The sequence below is a fragment of the Equus caballus genome, chromosome 4, assembly GCF_041296265.1.
Source record: "Equus caballus isolate H_3958 breed thoroughbred chromosome 4, TB-T2T, whole genome shotgun sequence".
NCBI classification, from domain to species: Eukaryota; Metazoa; Chordata; class Mammalia; order Perissodactyla; family Equidae; genus Equus; species Equus caballus.
The window spans coordinates 54,324,764-54,347,500 of record NC_091687.1 but is presented as its reverse complement, the minus strand read 5'-3'; the positions used below and the strand labels follow the sequence as shown (position 1 = coordinate 54,347,500).

At 34.5% G+C, this 22,737-nt stretch overlaps 1 protein-coding gene across 24 annotated transcripts in view; it reads left to right on the top strand.

The window, feature by feature from the left end:
- The window catches only part of SNX13 (sorting nexin 13), a 143,529-nt gene that overhangs the window by 42,748 nt on the left and 78,044 nt on the right, over nt 1-22,737 (top strand). For 22 of the 24 annotated variants that reach the window (XR_011437841.1, XR_011437839.1, XR_011437840.1 and 19 more), the window contains 5 exons: nt 1,443-1,532; nt 2,690-2,811; nt 16,394-16,515; nt 16,602-16,703; nt 18,020-18,108. Coding sequence is in view for 21 of the 24 variants with exons in the window: in XM_070264594.1 (XP_070120695.1) it covers nt 1,443-1,532; nt 2,690-2,811; nt 16,394-16,515; nt 16,602-16,703; nt 18,020-18,108 (525 nt within the window). In the remaining 3 variants the exon portion in view is untranslated. The remainder of the gene's footprint in view (nt 1-1,442; nt 1,533-2,689; nt 2,812-16,393; nt 16,516-16,601; nt 16,704-18,019; nt 18,109-22,737) is intronic. The other 2 variants (XM_070264603.1, XM_070264604.1) reach the window with 1 other exon arrangement.

Below are 22,737 nucleotides of genomic sequence, written 5' to 3'. Positions count from 1 at the left end.
CAATATCTATAATTTTAATAGTTCAGGCCCAAATTTTGTATCATCTTGAATGTTGCTATTTGTCTATTCTTTTTTTTTTCCTCCATATCATACTCTAGAAATGAAATTGGAATTGAGTACTATAGGTAGGCTTCAAATTTGCATTGCCTTCAGTTCTTGTTGTGAGATTGGGATGGTTTCATCTTTTTTGAAGAGAGACAGATGGTCTGGAGTTGATGCTGAAAACTTAACCGTACAATGATTAACTTGTCCATTATGTGCAAAGATGTAGGAGATGCAGAGAAAGTAATATACAGTATTATTGTACATTACTGAAATAAAAAACTTTCATCCTATCCCACTGACTTTCATGTTGATAAATAAGTTTTTTCTAATACTTATTATAACCTTTAAAGTAATCTCTGAGATGTTTTTCTGCTCATTAGTATGTATTCTTTGAGTTTGCTAACAAATCTTTCTGAGGAAATGAAACTTTTCTTTTTTTGAATCATTCTTAGCCACCTATAATGTCCATTTATTTGAGTGGTAAATATAGAATATGGGAAATATTTTAAGAATTAAGATTCTAAGCAGTAATAAATCATAGTCAAGACTCATTAAGTCTATATAATGTATTTTATAGTAGATGGTATAAAAAATAGTGATTTTGATTTGCCATTTCTAAAATTATTTATAAGTGTGTTTTTATGAAAAAAATTTTAGGGGGTCTATGTTATAACTTGAAGCATATGTTTTATATAGTTGTACTTTGGTTTTGGGGTTTTTTTTTGACTTGACTGAAAAACATTTTAATGAAAACAAATGATTTTGAAAAGATGAATTCAGGTGTAGCTACTACCCATGTGAAGTCTTCTGGAAAAACCCAACTGTCCTTATTATTATTATTATTAGGTTTGTATTTTTAATTGAAGACTATTCCACTGCTTTTCACCCTATTTCCAGCCCACTGATCTTTCTGAAGACTACAGAGAAATTCATTTTCTTTAGTTGCTAAAAATCGTCCCTAAATGAAATCAATTAAAACCATGTTTATTTGGCAGCGGATATTCTATTTTGAGCTGGGAAGAGGGAAGGAGGAGGAGAGGAAGTGTTTAATAAAGATAATTATTAATTTGGCTCACTTGAAATACTAACTTATGGTTTTAAAGTTTCATTGAAGTATGGCAACAGTATACCTGTATATTTTCAGTTTCCTCACATTCTAAATAGTGTTTACTGATTTTATTAAATTTTTGAGGATAACCCTAGGTTTTCTTTTCTGGATGTTAACTTTTGTTAACTTGAGAAATAGTGCTTGGTTTATACTAGAGTTTCAAGACATAAGGTTGTTTATTGGCTTGAAGATAATGACAGGGAAGTTACAATGAATATTTAGTTAGAGGTAAACTACAGAGATTTTAAATCGAGAAACTATGCAGTAAAATGTTATGGTTTCCTTTAAGTGCTTAGAAGAAATGAAACGGGAAGCCAGGACTATAAAGATTGATAGAAGATTGACGGGTGCCAATATTATTGATGAACCTCTCCAACAAGTGAGTTTCAGTATGTTTATTTGAATTCCATATACTGTTGTGTGCTAGGTGTATTTCTTTTGAGAATACTAAAACATAATTTTTTACTATTTATGTAATATGCTGGAAATTCATTATAATGCTGTCCTTGGGTTCTGTACATAAAGATGCTGCCTTATTTATGAACTCATTTATAATGAGGTAGTTCACTTAAAATTAAAGCCTTTTGACTAAGTTCACATTTAGAAGAAAGTTTTTACTGACTTATTTGATAATGTTTCTAATTATTTTATAGTTAAAATGTTATTCTTTAGCTGATCAGCTAAAGGGCTGGCCCTGTGGCATAGTGGTTAAGTTTGGTGCACTGTGACAGCCTGGGTTTGCAGGTTCGGATCCCAGGTGCAGACCTACACCACTCATCAGCCATGCTGTGGCAGCGACCTACATACAAAATAGAGGAAGATTGGCACAGATGTTAACTCAGGGCAAATCTTCCTCAGCAAAAAAAAAATATATATTTTTAATATTTTAAAATATTTTTCATGTTTGATTATATGAGTATTACAGGTAATGTGCACTTTAGAGTTCTAACATTTATTTTATAGATGAACCCGTGTTTAGTTTATATGATTTGCAAAAACATTATACATGAAGTTGTATTATTTGCTATTTATTGGCTAACTTAATACTGTTGGCAGTATCAAAGGTATTGGAATTAAGTGAACTTCTAAGTCATTTTTTAATTTGACTGCAATGAATCTGATGATGTAATCTTGGAAAAATGGTTTCTTTTTGAGAATTAGGGTTCATCGGCATGATTTTGCATCTCATTCCATCAAACTGATTAAAATTCTTCATTATGTTATAGCATGGAAAATTTATTTTTTCTACAAGCTGTATCTTTGCCTGAATTTGGGTGGGCTTGGCCATAGATAACTCTTTAATTTTTAAAAACATGTATGCAGTGGATCAATTGGAATACCAAAATCATTTAAAATTTTTTGAAATGGTTTTTAGTGTATTGCTGCTTTTATAATGAAGCAGATTATTTACCACCACAATTTAGTATGTAGAAAATTAATATAAATTGGCAAATAATCCTTTTAGGTTTTAGTTTGCCACTGTTACTTTCTGAATCCTAAAAAGTTGTTTTTTTCCCCCCAATATTTTTGTTTTAGGTTATCCAGTTTTCTTTGAGGGATTATGTCCAGTATTGGTATTATACACTAAGTGATGATGAATCTTTTCTTCTTGAAATTAGGCAGACTCTTCAAAATGCACTTGTTCAGTTTGCTACTAGGTAAGGTCACTGCATTGTATTTATGCAGAAAAATTTAAATGTATTGTTTGTACCAGTAGGGAAAATAGCTTTTAAATGGGAAGAGAAAATTGATTATTAAAATCTAAGTAGAACAGTAGATTATTATTGTGGGATAACTCTCAGATTATAGAACTAGATTCCTCAAAACCTTTAAATTACTCCTTTAAACTTAGCCTGTATACTTGCAGAATGTTTATCTTGGTTAAGCCCTGTTCTCTCAGTGTTTATCGTTATGTCAGTTTCTTCCTCAGGGTCCAATCATGTGACTTTTCATAGTCTTTTACTCTACTTATTGATAATACTTTTTTCCCCTTACCCAGATATTTGTTTTATTTGAGTGTTATGGAAAGTCGTTTCAGTATAACTGCTCTCTTACTTTTGGCACTTACCTAATAGAAGTCCTCTTAGAGGGAGAAGAAACCAAAGGAGCATAAGTCATTGGAGAATATTCAGTTTATTTATTTTCAGAAGAGATATTTATTTTAATGAGTTTGCTTTAAGAAACACCCACTGATATACTCTCTCTCATATGACAAACTATTTCGGTCTGTATCCTTGTACTTAAACTGCTTGATTTTTGGGGGGGGCATTTCATATCCAGAAATTATTTATTTTTGAAAGAAAGCGTTTTACGTTTGGAGGAGTTTGCAATCTTTTTTTTTTTTTTAATTAAAGGATTTTGCTACCTAATACGCACAAGATTTTCCCACTAGCCTATAGTCTCAAGGCAGGAGGCTGCCTGCCTTGGTCATGAATACGTTCTCAAATCTGAAGGTGTTATTCTTTAGCCAACCCCCTTCTTCCCCACTTAGGTTCTTGAAATACAGTCTTGTACTTCTGAGAGTCTTGGAGAATAGAGTTTCACCCTAGGGCTCTTACTGTGTTTTCATCTCTGAGTGCATTGATGTTTCCAGCTCATGCTGCTCTGTTGAGACTTTTCCTCTATAATTCAGTTATCGTAAACTTTAGAATGGAAGGTTCGTTCCTTGACCTCAGGTGACTGGGGGGGCCTGCAGTAAGGTTTATGGTTTGAACAATAACCTTCCTTGTAGGGATAGATTTGAATTCCTTCTCCCTTGTGATTAACAGCAAGCCTTTGCAAAATAGCCAGCCATAATTACGAGTGTAGACTCACTTGGAACACAGAAAAATATAATAATCAAAGAAGGTTAGAAATTGGATTTTATCTCCTTTATTTCATACATGCAGTGTTACTGAGTATTAGATGTTCTTTCAGATAACTCTTCTGAATCATTCATTCACTGCTTTCTGTAGTAATACCATCCTAATGATTTCTTACTTTGAAAGGTTGAGAAGAAGAAGAGGTCATTATTCTGTGTCTGACTGCCTAAGAGTATATAAAAATATAGTAAATTTTACACCTGGAAAGAACTTTGAACTAGTAATTAGAAACTTGAGTTTGCATCCTGCTTTACCGCTTAGCTGTGGAATTGTGAGCAAGTGTTTTAAACTCTTTGAACCCTGGTTTTTCTCATATGTAAAATAAGCAGCATAATACCTGCTCTGTTCTGCGTTTGTCACAGGGTTATTGTCAGGATCAAATTCATGTATTCATTCAACTAATATTTTGTCCCTACTTTGTACCAGCCAGGTGTTGCAGATACAGCAGTGAATAAAACAAAAGTGAGATGTAATGAAAATAATACTTGTGAAAATGTTCTGAAAATTGTGAAGCAATTTAGGAATTTTAGTTCTTATACCATCCAACATCCGTAATTTTAGGATTGAGGAAGCTAAGGTCCAGAAAGATTGAGTGTTTAGTCCAGGATGATCCAGTGAGTTGAGGGCAGAGTAAGAATTAGAATCAGATTGCTCTTAATAGTCCAGAGTTCATTCCTTTTGCCTCTTCCCTACCAGATATGTTATGATCTAGATTATGTTAATTTCTCTACCTTTCTTTCCCCTCATTGCACTCTTTTCCTTGTTTTTGATCCCCTAACCACCTTTTCTTTAAACTTCATGTCATAAGTTTTTTTCCTTTCTATGCTATGAAGCTAATATTTGGCTGATTACAGGAAGAGCCAGGTTTCTTCCATCCTAGACTTATCTAAATTTCTATCTTTGCCTTGCCATTTGGCCTTAAGTTTTTGAGCAAATTAATCAGCTTCTCTTGAGCCTTGGTTTCCTTGCTTGTAAAAGGCTGATGATTAGAGGCTGCTTTCAGGCTAAAAACTATGTGAAGTACAGCCCCTAGCATACGGTAAGGCTCAATAATTGTTTGTTTGTGCCTTCTCTGTGAATGACTTTATTTTTTGTCCTATGTTAACTTTTTCTATTACTACTAAAATGTGCATCTTAACAGAGGTACTGTGAGTGTTTCCAATGCCAATATCAAGAAAATTAGGTCTGTTTGCAATCATTTAAATACTTCTTTAATCCTTGTTCTGTGCTGTCTGCTGTGCACTATGAAGCATATAACAGGAGCATAAGTTATTGCTCCTATCCTTCAAGTTGCAATCTTGTATAGAGTTCTTAGTGGGGCCCATGAAGCCCTGAAAATGTATGAAAACTGTCTGTGTATTTTTTTCTGTTGAATGGTTCCATAGATTTCATTTTTAAAAAAGGCCTATGAACCCAGAAATGATTTAGAACCACCGAATTCTAGTGTTCATATTTATTCATCACCTTGGGGAAACAATTACAGAATATCAGCCTAAAGCAAAATGCTAATTTTGAGAATAAGAGGAAGAAAAGGACGTAATTAGAGTCTCAAGTCCTGGTTTTGAGGTTTTAAATTCTTTGAGTTGGGGATAACTATCTGCTTATCAGGTTGTTCTTAGGAATAAATGACATCACATGTGAGAGGATACTTTGTAATCATAACACCTGTGTTCATTACGTGTTACTGTTGCTCTAGTACTTGTTACTCTGGTAGCAGTTTGGGGCAGGAACCCTTCCTAGAGCACTCTTGGCTTCTCCTGTCTGGAACCTGGGCATGAATTAGGCAGGAGCCTGAAGGGATGAATCTTTGAAAACCCACATTTTTAAAAATTCCGCCTTCACATAATGTATTATGACATAGGACAGAAAGCCCTGGGAGATCTGTATTATAACTCTGCTGTACCATCAAGTTTCAGTGTACTTAAAAGAAAATTTCTTAACATCTCTGTGAAGCAGTAATACTAATGCTGGTAGCAAACTTAGAGTTGTGAGGTGTGAATAAGATGATGTACATGAAATATTTCGTCAAGTATTTGTCAACCAAAAAATGACATTTTGAGCAAATCAGTTGACTTTCTGTGCCTCAATCTCTGCATTGGTAAAATGGGTTAATTATCCCATAGGGTTGTGGTAATGATTATGTGGGGAAAAGTGCATGTAAAACACCACTCGATCTGGCACATAGTAAGTGTTCAGTAAATGTTAACTTTGTTGTTGTTGTTGTTCTTATTTTTGTTACTATGTTTCTAGAATATATATAGAGATTTGACCTTGTCTTAGCTTTTTTGGGGGAGAGAGAGTGGGGAGACAAAATTAAAGCACATAAAATGGAGAGAAATAAAGTAGTCATTCATATGGTACTGAGAGCAGTTTTCATCTAGAGATAGAATGGACCCCAGTAACTGAAGAAGACCTCGTGTGGATTGAGGCCAAAATTCGTCTTGAAGAATGGGTATATTGAGACAGAGAGAGAGTGATGAAAGATATGTTAGGAAAGAGGAATAATATGAGCAAAGTTCTAAGAAGGGGGATAAGGTTAGTGTGGTAGAAACCATAAGATACAAGTGAACAGGGAGTCTTATTACTCTGGAAAGTGAAATGTGGTTACTAACTCCCTCCATTTCTGTTCCCTTTAACCCCGAGATTAGCAGAAAGAAGATATATTTTAATGCCACTGTGTTCCTTCCTGAAGGGTTTCCCATGGGTGGAGGAGATATGGATATGTAGGTCCCAAGATTCAATGGTTATGATGCTAATGGTATCACTGTTTCTGGAATGACAAGAGGTGTGTTCTGAAAGTTTTGCCATTTTTCTCACTACCTTTTGCCATAGAAATAATAAATTATTAGGTTCCTAGACTTGTCCAAAAGGCAAGCACAACTCAAATAATGGACATTTGCAACAGTAAAGTTTTACACTCTTTTGCCGTATTATATTCTTGCCATTTGAAAACTTAGCTCAGAACAGACATTAATCAGAAAGATGATTATGGTCCTATTTACTACAGTAGAGTAAAAATGATTAGGAACCATCTAAATATTTAAAAGAAGAGGACATAAGTTATTGTTTTTTATATCTGTGTAATAGACCAAGGATTGTTAATTGTATATTTGTATAATTCACATAGCATACAATTCACCCACTTCAAGTCAGTGGCTTCTAGCATATTCACAAGAGTAGAGCAACCTTCATCACAATCAATTCAAGAACATTTTAATGACCCCATGAATAAATCTTGTATCCACTATCAGTTACTTCCTATATCCCCCCCAAAGCTTCTAGCTCTAGACAACCACTTGTCTACTTTTTATTTCTATGGATTTGCCTATTCTGGATATTTTATATAAATGAAATAATATAATATGTAGTCTTTTGTGACTGGCTTCTTTTACTAGCATACTATTTTCAAGGTTCATCCATGTTGTAGCAATTCGTACTTATTTCTTCTTATTGCTGAATAATATTCCCTTGTATGTATAGACTACATTTTGTTTATCCATTCATCAGTTGGTGGACATTTGGGTTGTTTCCATCTTTTGCTTATTATGAAGACTGCTACTATGAGCATTCATGTACAAGTTTCTGTGTGGACTTTACATTTTCATTTCTCTCGGATGTATACCTAGGAGTGGAATTTATGGGTCATGTAGTAACTCTCTTTAACCTTTTGAGGAACTGCAAACTGTTTTTCAAAGTGGCTGCATTGTGTTATTTTCCCACCAACAATGTATGAGGGTTCTGATTTCTCTACATCCTCGCTTACACTTATTGTCTGTCTTTTTGATTATAGCCATCCTAGTGGGTGTGAAGTGATATTTCATTATGGTTTTGATTTGCATTTCCTTGATAGCTAATGATATTGAACATCTTTTCTTATGCTTGTTAGTAGTTTCTGTATCTTCTTTGGAGAATGTCTATTCAGATCTCTTCCCTATTTTTAAATTAGGTTATTTGTCACTTTATTATTGAGTGTACTGCTGCCTGTTTTTTAAAATACAGGTTTATTGGACAGTTATGCTCATTTGTTTGTGTTTTGTCCATGACTGCTTTTGTGCTACAATGGCAGAATTGACTAGTTGTGACCGAGATGATGTGACTTGCAAAGCCTAAAACAATTCTATTTGGCTCTTTAGAGAAAAAAATTGATGACCCCTGAAATAGATAGTTTTACAGTCATTAATATATTTAAGAAGTGTTATTAAACAAATAGGACATATATTAGAATAAAAATCATACAAAATAGTGTATATTATATGATTTCAGCTCTGTAAAACATTGCAAAGAGAACAAAAGGAAATATGCTAAAATATTAACAGTGATCTTTAGATTGTGGATTTATGGCTGATTATAGCTGATGCACAAAATTACGTTTTACAAAATGGGCATATATAGCTAGAGACAGATAGAAAATTTGGTAATCAGCAATAAGGACATCTAGGATGACTTTTTTTTAAACTAAATTCACTTTCCTGCTTCTCTGTTTTTATGTTTTTATGAACACATAAATATGAGTAATTTTTTTCAACCATAGATGACGTGTTTTATATAGGCAGCCACTATTTCTTTATGTTTTTGGAAAGTGATTTTGAAACTAATGCTTAATAAAGTGTTTTGTAATGATGGAACAGTGAATCCTCAATAAATTCTTGTTAATCAAGTTCCCATTTATGACTTCCATGTTAATTATTTTCCCACAAAATTCTAATATATTTTTCCCTTGGGTCTAGGAATGTCTCATTTATCAGGGAAATCTTACTAAAAATCTTGTTTATTAAAATAGTTAGTAGCATGAATTTAATTTTTTAATACTTAACATTATACTTAAGAAGATGCATTCTTATCCTTAGATTATTTTTTTCCTTTCCTGTAGCTTGGTTAAGGCTTTCAGCTCTGTGTTCTTTATAAAAATAGGTGAGTGAACTTCGTGTGTGTTCCTCCATCTAAGTTGTTCGTTATATTCTGAGATCCAAATTCTTTAGAACTGGTTCTTTGGCCTCTTTGAAGCATTGGGATGCAGGATGTAGAACTGGACTTCTTATGTGGTGGTGTAGTTCACTAAATGCCATTTTCTTTAATATGGTTATGTAAAACTGCATGCTTAAGTTTTCCTCTATTTCCACCAATTTGTTTATAACTTTTACAAGTCAGGAGGTTTAATGTTGTTAAGGTGTAGTAGAGAAAACACTGAAGTGAAAATTAAGAACCCTGATTTTATTTTTTAACAAAGTCTCGATCTCACTAGCTGTATAATCTAGAAAAAGTAATTGGTAGTTCTGGCTCTGTAATTATAGGGGCTTGTGGTAATTATTTCAGATCCCTTTCAGTTCTAAAATACTGATTCCCTGGTCAGATTGGTACTAATCTTGATTTGTTTGTTTTTAATCATACCTCCCCCTCAAAACACTCACTCACATACTCTTCACACTCTACATTTTGAATACCATTTGGGGAGATTTTTTTTTAATAGTATGTTGGGTTGCTAGTGAGATTTAATTTACTTTGGGATTAGAGTATTCCTCTGGTCTATTGTACTAGCAGGACATCTTAGAATAGGATGATAATAAAGTTTATTTAAACCTCTTATTGTATTTCTATGTGGTCAGAAATGATGCTTTACTTCAAACATTACTAGACTAATCTTTTCTTGATGATTAAAAGTCTTGTATCAACAAAACTTTAGAAAAATTTTATTTGATATCCAAACTACTGCTATTCTTTATAGAATGCTGAAAACACAATAAATTTTTAGTTTTATAAGTCTACTGCTATAAGCTTTGGGAAGTGTAAATACTCCCACCATGGTTGATTTTAAGCTATCAGCATGAAGTCTCTGAATATGGAGTTAGGAAAGAGATGTGCACATTTCACTCTCCCACTTCAGCACACAACTTGGGGAGGTGCAGCCAAGTGAAGGGAGCATACAGATTTGTCACCATGAAGTCATGAGACTTGTTTCCTTCGGTGGTTGCTAATTTAGCTCCTATGAAAGAGGAATCTCCACATGTTTTTGAGGATTATGGTAGAGGATAATGGTAAATTTAATGTAAGTTCAAGAATGTTGTGAAAAATTATTTTCATTACTTTATACTCAGTCTTTGTAACTAAAAAAAGTAGATTCTGAAAGGGAAACAAAGGTACTCTAGAGAGATGGTTATGGTAACGTAGTATTTATGAGTGAAATGAGATTTGGAAGAAGGGGAATTCTTTTACTGGATTTAGGAGCAAACTTACAATTCTGTGCCTTTAAAATTTTGCTCAAAGTCATTGTTGGGCTGAAGCTTTCGACACTGTAACAAAGTAGTCTGTCAGGGACTCTGGAAGGAGTCTTTTTCTGAAGATTTGTCCTGTTACCTTATTTGGAACATATTCCTTTGTCTCCTCGTTTTGCCTACTTCTCTGTTTATTTATATGTATTAGATAGATTGGCTACATCTCCAGAACTTGGAAACGTGGCCTTATGTAAAAGATGCCTTATGGGGCTCAGCAGCTTGCTCCCCCCTCATCACCTGCCAGATGCTCCACTGGTGTCCCCTGTATGGGCTGTGTGTTTCCATCTGTTCTAGCGAGGTTGCTGTTTCTGCAGGCGCACAGGTAGGTGAGGCTGGCTCCTTGGCTGGCTAGTTGTGAGGCTCGGGTGCTTGTGGTGCTTCATGGTGCAGTGCTAGCCCCTGGCATAGCTTGCTATGAGTTTGAGTTTGGTGACACATAACTACTGCAGTTTTGCTGGTGAGTGAGTCAGGGCCCCAGCGTAACTGGTTGCTTGGTCCTCGGGCTCACAAATGCTGCAGGCCCCTGGTAAGGCTTGCTGGGTAGCTCTTGGCCATTTTTACTTAGCTTTTGGGTGGGGCAGGCCTCAGGTGCAGCAGTGCACAACTCTTTCAAGCATTGGAAAGCAGCTAAGCTCTTGCTGGTGGGCTGTACCAGTCCCTGGGGTAGACTGTCTCCTGCCTGGTTGTGCTCAGTTGCCTTGGGTGCTCTAGTGGGCAGGGTAGGCACTATCAGGCTAGCTTCTGTGTCAACAGGACCAAGCTTGGTCGTAATAATGGCTTCCTCCAGTGGCTCTGTCCCTGGGGGTTGGGCACAGCTGCTGCCTGTCTCTCTGCAATGTGATTGAGCTTAATAAGTGAGTCTCTTTTGCCAATGGACTATGCACTTTTCTATCTGGTGTTTTTGTGATGGTTTCTGGGTTGAGTGAGTCTGTGCCTGGGCCATTTAAGGGCAAATTTTTCTTTCCCTGAAGTTCTGTAGTTTTCCTAGGTGTATTCCCTGTTAGTTTTCAAAGCCAACAAAGCCAGGAATTATGGGATCTGGTTTCTCTTGTGCTGGATCTAAGGGCTGCGCTACCTGATGTGGAGCTCAAAACTCCCTCAGACTTACTGTTTTATACGATGTATTAGTAGTCATTTCTGTGAAAAAATAATGTAGCATCAGGAACATAATATTTATTATAGGATTGTTTCTGCGAGAAGATCAGTTTTTACTTTTATTGTTTTGACATGATGGACCTTTTCCAGCAAAGTATTCTACCAAGAATGTGGAGATTGCCTTAATGCTAAACAGTCACCCACTTCTCTAGTCAGGCGGGTCTACATGATGACTCTTGCGTATACCATACTCATTCCCATCTTTTGTTCTTTCCTATATCCTTTCTTTCCTCATTTAAATACTAATTCATCAAGATGTTTTAAGTGTAGCCTCTTTAGTCCTTTTTAAATTACAACATATCACTTAATTAACCTGTATTTATTTTGTGATTATTGTCACCAAAATTTTAAGCTATTTTTGGGATGGTACCAATTCTGTACTAATGTAGTAGAAATTCTCTTAACTGATCTTTCTTACCAATTCTGTGCTACTGTAGTAGAAATCCTTTTAACTTACCTTTACTTAGCCAGTATTCTCCATTCCCTGTGTAAGACATACTGACTCATGCTCCTAGCATTAAAGCTAGGCTAATAGACCACTTTCTGGCACTTCTGTGCACCTCTCTTCCCACCTTTTGTGTTTTAACCTTATCAAAAGTCAGTTGTGTGATGCCTGGGCCCTGCCCCCAGGAAATCTGATACAATTAGTCTGTGGTGTGACCTGAACATGGTTATGTAGAGCAGAAAGATAATCAACCATGTTATAAAAAAAAAAGTTGTGTTTGTTTCTAAACCCATGTATCCCAGTTATATTTTTTATTATAGTTATATAATTTAATTTACTCCTACATAGATTGAGAAATACGAGTATGGTAAGGTAGTTCCTATGAAAACTAGGAACTTAGTCACTTGCTTTGGAATATTACTCAAAGCTAGTTGCTAAATAGATTGCAGTTGAATTAGGTCTGCAAAAGACAGCTATGAAATATTGGTGAAAAGTCTTGAAGGACTCTTCATTCACATTTGTTCACAAATGTCTTTAGTTGTAACGCTATTTAAAAGAAACTAGAAACTGTAACTTGCGCAGTGTAGGAATGGTTTAAGAGAAAGGCCGCATTACTGTCGCTCAGTCAAATAAAAGCTCTTAGTCTTACATTGAAAAATTTATATGATTTAAGTTAAAATGAAATATATTCATGACTCCCTTTTTTGATCAAATATTTTGATGTACTTACCAATTACCAGTTTTCCATGTACTCTGTCCCTGTGTGTGTGTTCAGTTGGGTATTTAGTTAATATAATATACATTCTTAAAGTTGTAAGTGTCCTTAGAGAAAACAAACCCTGGGAAGTGATATGACTTGCTGAATTTCACAACTAATGAAATGGTGAGTCTTTTACTTGAATCAAGGACATATATGCCAGTCCAGTGCTCTTTACAGAAATTAATTGATGTTGGTGTGTTTTTCTTGTTACTGATGATGAGCTATACACAGCTTAGAATAGATGGAACCAGTGAAACAATTTATATAATCTCAGTCTCAGCCCACATATTTGGGACCTTCACTGCTCTTTTTAGGCATTAATATTAAGTAGCTTTTGGGTTTAGAGAGGCAAAAGAGCTTCTCAGTGTATGTTCTATTTTAGAACTTAAGGAGTGAAGAATCAGCTGTTATATGTGGCTCATGTAGTCATTCTCCAAGCACCTGTTAACAATGCTTTGACCCTGAAAGAGGAGTCAGTAAATCAATATGTACCGAGTGCTTCCAGTGTTTAACACATTATTTATCTATCTGGGATAGCACTGTAAATAAAATGAACACAGTAGAATAAAACAAAGTCCCTGACTTCCTAAGGTTTTTATCTCAGCAATTGAATTTGTCTCTAGCAATTGAATTATTTAACTGCAGATTGTAAGTGCTATAAAAAGTGAAAAATTTGGTGCTGTGAAAATTTGTAACTGGAAATCCGGACCTAGTCTGAAGGAATAAGGCAGAGGGTGAGGGTCAACAAAGGCTGCCATGTGGAATTGACATTTTGGATGAAGTCTAAAGTATAAGTGGAAACTGTCAAGTGAATGTAGGGGAGAGAAGGGAAATTTGTGGAGAGTGGGCAGGGGCGAGCAAACTTGGCAGAGGGAATAGTCTGTACAGAGGTACTGAGATAAGAAGAAGCCTATTTGAGTTTGAGAAATAGAAAGAAAGCCTGTGAGTTTGCAGAACAGAAAGGAAGGAAGAGGGTGGAACATGGTGATGAGGAAGTAAGCAAGGGCCTGGGTATGCGAGATCTTAGAGAAAGTATTTGTGCTTAGCCCTAAGATCAATGGGGAGTCATTGAAGGTTTTTTAAAGCTCTTATTTTGTTCTATCATATCTGTGTTTTTAAAAAGATCACTCTGGCTGCTGTATGGAAAATAGAACAGAGGAGAGACAAGGGTAACTGTGGAGACCAATTAAAAGGACAAGGATAGGATGCTGGTGTTAGAGGTGAAGATAAAGGCATGCAAGATACATGTTCAGAGAGACACATTTTATAGTTTGGCTTTTGCTTTTATGCTTTAATTAAAACTTCTTTGCTTGTTTGCATTGATAGTTAACCTTCATAATTGTGGCAATGATTTTGTCAAGATGTGTAAGCTTCAGGGACCTACTATAAATTTTGTATTTTCAGGGTAGGGTTGAATATATCACTTATTCTCTTGGTCATTTAGGAAATATGCTCTCTTATTTTTAAATTCAAGAACTGAAAGGTTATAGGTAATAATAAAATGAAAGGTAATAGGATTCATTGTGTAATAATCTGGTATTTTTAATAGGCTAGGAATCATATGGGGGAATATTTTAAACAACTTGAAAAAGAGCCTTCTGTGGGCATGATATAAAAAGAATTGATATTAAGAGCTCTAATAGAAAGTTACATATGGATCAATAGAAGGAAGCATGGCTATTACATAAATTGAATGATTTTTTAAATTTATATTCACATTCCATTTTTACCTACACCACAATTTTAGAAAGTACTTCACTGTCTCCAAAATATTTTCAAATTTTGTTAAGACAAATACTACTAGAAATTATTAGTAGATATTTTCTTAATTTATAAGTGGAAGCAATGTACTACTGTTGTTCTCATCTTCCTAAACCAGAAAAGTTCCTTTAGAGGTGATATTTCTATTAGATTTGCGTGTGTTCCGTGAAAATGAGTTGAGCAGAGGGAAAATAATGACCTTGGATAGAGATATAGAATAGTATGTTCTCTGTCCCCCACCAGCATACTTGTATATTGAAAGTAGAAATCTATATTTAAAACTTAAAATAATTTTTATATATTTGTATTGCTTGTTAATTTTCTCTCATTTTAAATGTCATTACATCCTCTATAATGAATTGAGATGGGTTTAAAATACCTTCTAAAATTAGTAAATATTTTGTTTGAAAATTTCAGTAAGTTATATAAATAGCATTTTGCCATGAAGCAGAACAGATGTAACTTGAAAGATTATGTATTCTGCTTTTTTCTAAATTTGTAAGAATGAACCTTTTATGGATTAAGTAAGCTAATGGCCTATACCAAATAAATTGTTTTTATAAAATTGTTAGGTATGAATGATTTTGTGCAAATATTCATGTAAAGATTTTTGAAAGATGCTGACAGAGATTGTGATTTTTTTTTAAAATAAGAAAAAAAGAGACTCTAGGGACTGCTAGGTTTAAGTTTTTCTCTTAGGTTTTATCTTGAGGCTGAGTATTGTTACCAAGTTTATTATATGCTTATATACATGGCTCTTATATTCTAAATAATGTTAATCCCTCTTCAGACCCCTGAGCTCACGTTACCTTTTTGATGTTAATTTGTTTTTGTGTTAATGTACTTATAGTTTATATCTATGTTTATAATAAAATCACAGTTGTGCATTTTAAAAAACAATTAGTATATGAGTATTAATAATTTATGTTTTTATTTGAAAACAGCCATCTCTTATATTCCTTAATGCCATTGCCACCTTTAAAAGTTTTCTCTCAAAAGGTGACAGTAATCCAGTCAGCTTCTTCACTAACTTCTTTATTATGCATATGTGAGTAATTAACGTAATAAATTATGGTGTACTTTTTTTGGCTCCCCCATTGCCCAGCATCTTCATGAGTAGACTTTGGCTTCTGTCTACTTGGTATGTTCCTAAAAGTGAATTAATTTTACTGCTAACTTAAGGAAAACAGCATTAAAAAAATGTTTGTTTAAAAATATCACTTAATCCAAAGGAGAGGTGTGAACTGTTTATGGCTTATCTGTTGTATTTGTTATCTGTTTCACTGGTGTACTAAATTAGCTATGTTTCTTCAAGTCTGTTGCTTTTGAAATAGGGTAGTACTAGGTAATTTACTTAATAAAATTAGTAATCACCTCTTTTGTGGGTAGATGTGGTATTTTACTCAATCTTTAGACCATTTCTTTGTGATGATAGTTATTTCAAATGGTCAAGTTTTTAAGTGCTAGTATATGCAAACTACTTGGGCTCATAGCAAAGGTATTTGTTTCAGAACTTGGACTATATAACTGAAAAGAAGAATGTGGAGAATTTAGAAAGGGTTCAGAAGAAACCAAGAAATGTCTCAAATGCTCTTTTAAAGGCAAGCAAAAACATTGAGTCCCTGATGTCTTCTTATGTCTGAGTTGAGAAATTGCATAATATACCTGTTGTCAGACTCATTTCAGATTTAACTGGAAAGAAATTAATTTCTTTTCCTATTTATTTTAAGCACTTGGTACTTTTAAGCTTTAGCATGTAAAACACTTCAAGCAGTATTGTTCGAAGACTTAGTCAAATAGATTTAATATACTGTGGGTGTTGTGAAAGGGAGTGCTAAGATGTAATAGTAGTTAAATGAACAAAATCTCAGTATAAATAAATCCAGTACCTGTGATAATCATGTTGTCTTTCGGTAGTCATTAAAATTTATACTTTGTGATTAAAAAAACATTTATATAATGCTTTTATGTAATATGTTTTTTTATAAGGTCGAAAGAAATAGACTGGCAACCTTATTTTACTACACGCATTGTAGATGATTTTGGCACACACCTGCGAGTATTCAGAAAGGCTCAACAGAAGATAACAGAGAAAGATGATCAAGTAAAAGGTAATATCTTTATTCTATTTGAAAATTAGGATTTTAAAATTTGTTTATCATTCTGTATATCTTAAGTTGTTCCTTTCTTTGTCTAGGTTCAGCAGAAGATCTTGTAGACACCTTCTTTGAAGTTGAAGTTGAAATGGAGAAGAACGTTTGCCGTGATCTAGTGTGCACTTCTCCCAAAGATGAAGAAGGTTTTCTTTTCAATTTAACTTTTTGAGAACAGTAACTGTTCAAACTGGTTAGGGACAAGTTAGCAGAATGAGTGAACAAATATAAGGGTAAACTCTAAGGATGAAATTATTTTTACAGGACAAGTAGCACACTAAAGACATTTTTACTATTTATTTCATTTTATTTTTTAACTCTTAAAAGTAGTTTCCAGATTCTTTTTTCTTTTTTAAAGGTCATATTTAAAATTTAAAAATGGTAATTAAAGATTACCTCTCTTGTCTTCTTTTAAAATATAGTAATCACAAACAGTTTATAATTATAAATTTACTTTTTTTTGATCTATAGTAATTTATCTTTCCTCTTGAATTTATTATGTCCATTTCAAGAGTACACCTGTTACCCTAAAATATTTTTCAAGGGAATGATTATAGTGATTTCAAATAAAATTTATAGAGTTGATTTGTCTTTTGGACAGTGGATTTGTCTTTTTTTTTGTAGAAAGTTAGACCAGATAAGCTTTAGCTTACGGGGTTGTCTTTTCCCAGTTTTGCAATGACTAACAGTCTTTACTACTTGGCACATTTTTTGATTAAGAGAATCAGCTATATAATTATATTCCCAGGAAATGTCAGCATATAAGCAACTAGAGAGGACATTTCTCACTGTCGAAATTTTCTTAGATTTTTAAAATGCTCAACTCTTTTATTTCTGTACTTTGCCTCTCCTTTCTTGTTTTTCCCTTTCTTCTCCTTTCCTTTTTTATATTTATTGTGCAATTCAATTTTTAATTGCCATTTCATTAGCACTGATATGAAATAACTAAATGTGAGAAATAGATACAATGATGTGCTGTACTTTTATGTAAATCGAGCCCATGTAAATGAGTAAAACAGAAGAGCATACTTTTTTTCTTTTATTATTGCCTGCCAAGATAGTTGTGGTGCTTTATTGAAAGAATTACAGATATATTTTTAAATGTGCAAATAACTTTTAAGTATGCAAACATAATTAACGTGTGGTAGAAGTGCAGTCTATATGGCACAACTAAAAATTGTTTTGGGAAGAACACATTTGTAATTGAAATCTCTCCATGATTCAAAAAGCAGGGTAAAACTGAGCAGAATAAAAAAGACATTAGCTTGATTAATGAATAGCTACTATTTGGAGAATAATGAAGGAATTTTTAATGAATACCAATATGTACCAATTAATTACTAAAGTAATAAGCCAGTATAATCAGGAAACTGCTTATTTCTACCTTTGTGTGTTTTATATCAAGAGTAGGTTGAGATTTCATATTTTCTAATGTTATTACAGCTACCTTTTTTGTTTCTAGGATTCCTGAGGGATTTGTGTGAGGTCTTATTATATTTATTGCTACCTCCTGGAGATTTCCAGAACAAGATCATGCGATACTTTGTCAGGGTAAGCTTAAACTTGTATCAAATAAATGGCTGTAAAGAAATTTAGAGTAGTAATTCTCAAAATTTTTGCTCTCAGGACCCTGTTATGCTCTTATAAATTACTGAGGACTCCAAAGAGCTTTTGTATATGTGGGTGTTATCTATCAATATTTACTGAATTATAAATTAAAGCTAAGAAAATTCTTTTTTATTTTTGAGGAAGATTAGCCCTGAGCTAACATCTGCTGCCAATCCTCCTCTTTTTGCTGAGGAAGACTGGCCCTGAGCTAACGTCGGTGCCCGTCTTCCTCTACTTTATATGTGGGACACCTACCACAGCATGGCTTGCCAAGCTGTGCCATGTCTGCACCTGGGATCTGAACTGGCGAACCCCAGGCCACCAAAGCAGAATGTGCACACTTAACCGCTAAGCCACTGGGCTGACCCCAAAACTAAGAAAGTTTGAAACACAAGACTACGTAAGCACACATTCCATTAGTTGATTGATGATATCATCATACCATCATGTTTTCTGGAAATATCACTATATGCTTCTCTATCCCCACCCTTCAGAGGTTCCTGGATAATACTCTGAGAACTGGCTGATTGAGACTTAGGTGCTGGATTTTTGGTCGTAACAAAGATATGTTTTAAATTTTCTTTAATATAGCTTTGCCTATAAATTTACCGAAATTAGGCTAATTAAAATAACACTTCTGGAGGGGCCGGCCTGGTGGCCAAGTGGTTAAGTTCGTGCGCTCCGCTGCAGTGGCCCAGTGTTTTGCCAGTTCGAATCCTGGGTGCGGACATGGTACTGTTCATCAAGCCATGCTGAGGCAGCATCCCACATGCCACAACTAGAAGGACCCACAAATAAGAATATACAACTGTGTGCCAGGGGGCTTTGGGGAGAAAAAGGAAAAAATAAAATCTTTAAAAAAAAAAAATAATAACGCTTCCAGATAGAAACTTTCAAAAAAATCAGGCAGCTTCTTGTGGGGTGGGCCTGGCGGCATAGCAGTTCAGTTTGCAAGTTCCACTTTGGTGGCCCAGGGTTCCTTAGTTTGGATCCCAGGCATGGACCTGTGCACCGCTTATCAAGCCATGCTGTGGCAGGCGTCCCACATATAAAGTAGAGGAAGATGGGCACAGATAGTAGCTCAGGGCCAATCTTCCTCAGCAAAAAAAGAGGAGGATTGGCGGCAGATGTTAGCTCAGGGCTAATATTCCTCCAAAAAAAAAATGGGAAGCTTCTTGTAATTGGAAAATGAATAAGTCAGATGAGAACAGTACAGTAAGTAGTCTTGGACTTTTTATTCCCTGGTTATACACCTTTGGAGTAAAATTTTGTGTGCAAGTGGTAAAGAATAAAATTTTAGCTTTGGCTGCTAGTTATGATTGAGAAATGCTGGCTGCATAAGCCCTTATCCTGGTTGAATGGGTAGAATGAAAGTTTCCGATTTTTATAAAAATGAAAGCTTATGATCTCTTTAGTTTACCATCTTGCAAAAAAGATACCAATTTCTGGAGCATGCTTTATGCTTGTATGTTATTATTTCAGCAATATCACACGGTTTCTTAATAACAACCTAGTTTGAGTTCAGTGCACTTCTCAGGTAGGGTAATGGTACTGTGAAGTGAGTAGAAAATGCTTGGTTTTGATGGGAAGACTCTGATAGATTATATATTGTTAAGACCAATTGTTTGGACTAGTCATTATGAAGGGTGGTAAATACCTGGCATGTCTATCACTAAATTCACATCTACCACGGAAAGAAGATACTGTTAATCAGTTTTAGCACTCATGCTGAGTATCTATTTGGCATTAGAGTCTTTGTCTATCTGGTAATCCAGACAGTCACTGTTAGGCAGTGTCTCAGCATGATTTCACGTGGCTGGCCATCTTTTCTTCTTGAAACTATGTCTTTTCTTGAGTTCCATGTCATTGTTTTCTCTGATTTTTCTCCTCCTAGGTCTCCTTTTTAGTCACCTTTATACACTTTAGCATCTCCTCATCTCAGCTTTTAAGTGTCCAAGTTCTTCAGGCCGGGGCCCTCTTCTTGCTCATCCATCCCTGTGGCTTTAAACACCATCCAAATGCTAATGACTTCCAAATTTATATTTTTAATCCAGACTTCTCTTCTGAACTCCAGGCTACTCTGACCAGTTGCCCACTGAAATCACCATTTGATTAACTCGCAGCTCTTTTAAACTTTCTGTCCAAAATAGAAATCTTACTGTTGCCTCCATACCTTGTCTACCCTTTGGTCTTTTCTGCATCCCAGTAAATGATATGATCATTCAGCAGATTTTTCAGATCTTGAGACCTTCCAGAGGCTTACAAAGCCCTGCATGAGTTGGCTTTGTTTACCTCTGGCTTTCATGCCATACAGTCACTGTATTCCAGCCACACCGGCTTTCTTCATAAGTGCCATTTTCTCCCCACCATGGGGCTGTCTCATACTCTTTTTCCTCTGTTCAGAATGATTCCCCTTATTCTCTTGGCTAAATTGTATTCATCTCTCATTTCTCACTTCCTCAGAAATGTGTCCCCTGACCACCCAATCTAAAGTCCCCTCTTAATTCCCTATTATTTTTGGTAAGTACCCAGTTGTTTTGCTTCATAGCATTTACAATATTTTAAAATGATAATTTGGTTGTTGTGTTTACTTACTTGATGCCTATTTCCCCCAATAGAACTGAAAGTCTCATGGGAACAGGGGCTGTCCGTATTTATCATCATTATGTATTTAGTGGCTATCACAGTGCCTGGCACATCAGAGAATCAGTGTTAATGCAAGAGGAAACCTGTTTGTCCTTCTTGCTCACTATGGTGCACATGCTACTGCAGCTCCTGGAAGGTTAAGCTGACTCTTAGGAGACGTGAATGAAGATCTACCTTCTTACGTGACCTTATAGTTTAAAATAAGTAGAATTGTTTAAAGAGCAGCTTTGTTTTGTTATAGATTGCTCTTTTAGACCTATATTTCATTTCATTTTGGTTAAATCCAATTGAGTGAGTGTAATTATAGAGGACTGCCATCAGCAAATCAGTTTTTTTTTCTTTTAACTTGATAGTTCTTTATCAGTTTTCTTTTGTTGGTAATTAAATTCAAATTTTCCCCAAAGACATTTTTGTTCAGGTTAAATAACAGATCAAAGAGTTCTTACTTCTTGCCTTTATATGGATCCTTTGTGTGGATTGTACAAATCATAGTATTTGTCTGAGATAATTGGTATTTAATTGCCTCTACTTTCTTTTCATTACCGCATTTTATTTATTTAAAGATTCATGGCGTCAATGACTTTGTATCTTTTAAGCCTTCATATTTGACAGCTGATGCTTGTCTTCAAGTAGAAATTATACACAAATGGCTACTTATTTTGGAATATTTAGAGCTCTCATGAGAACCTATATAGGAATTGTTGAGTCATGTGATTACATCTTGACTAACCAAACCCTTTATGAGGCAAATTAGAAGATCAAAGTACTTTTCTAAGACAGATTGGCTAATTGCATTAAGTAATAAGAAGCACAAAATTTATTAAAAATTCTTCCCTGTGTTTTTTTCTCATTTTGAAAAGAAATTTGCAAAAAACATTTTTTTGTTTGTGAATTTTCTTCTTACGAAGCACATTTTAAAATTTGAGCATGTGGGGCCAGAAACATAATTATGAAGGAAGGAATTATATAAATAAATACAATTTTTAAGATGTTAGAGTCTAAAGCTAACGTTGAAAAAATGAGCAGCAATTCCTTCTAATTTGAGACTGTAAGATGTTTCAAAAGACTTTTCAGAAAGCTACTGGAGCTTCCAGCAGTGACTTCTGGAAATATTAATTCATCATGCAGTAATAGTTGTCAGAGACTTGGACAGCTTACAAAAGTAGAATTTATATGAAATATTTCTCTAGAAGAAAATAAAGTGAAAACTATTTTCACTAAACTTATACCAGAAAATGGCCCAGACAAATTAGAGATCTGGAAAGAAGGAATAAATAAATTGGTCCTTTACTTAGAAAAGTGAAAATGTCCTGTTAATCTTGTAGTTATTTAACTTCTCCAGTATTCTTAAGAAATGATATTTCATAAATTTAGATATCACAGCCATAAAGGAGTGAAGATTAATAACAGGTGAAAATGTTGTATTAATAGAATCAGCATTAAATTCTTAGTTTCTTTATTTCGATTCATTTAATATTTATCAAATGCCTGCCGTGTTTAAGACAATGACCTTGAGAAGATGAGGGGTAAATATTTTTGAAGGTAGATAAAAGAATAGAACAATTGATTAATCTCACTCATATACAAAAGGTTCCTAGATAGTTGTAATGTATTGGAAAAGTAGAAGATACACAAATACATAGAGAATGGTAAGATAAATGCCATAAATACCAGACATGAGTTTGTTTTAAACGTATAAGTAAAAAAGTATTCAGCTGGAGTGATCAGGATTTATTTAATTGAAGAATTGATTCTGTGGTCAGTTCTTGAAAGAAGGGCAGAATTTTAATAGGTAGGAGAATAAACAGCTACAGAGAATGGGAAGATGTATTCTAGAGAATGGTGAATAATTGTATTAACATGTTGATTATTATTTTAGGAAAAATTTCAAACAGACAAGTATAGAAAAAAATACAATAGACATTT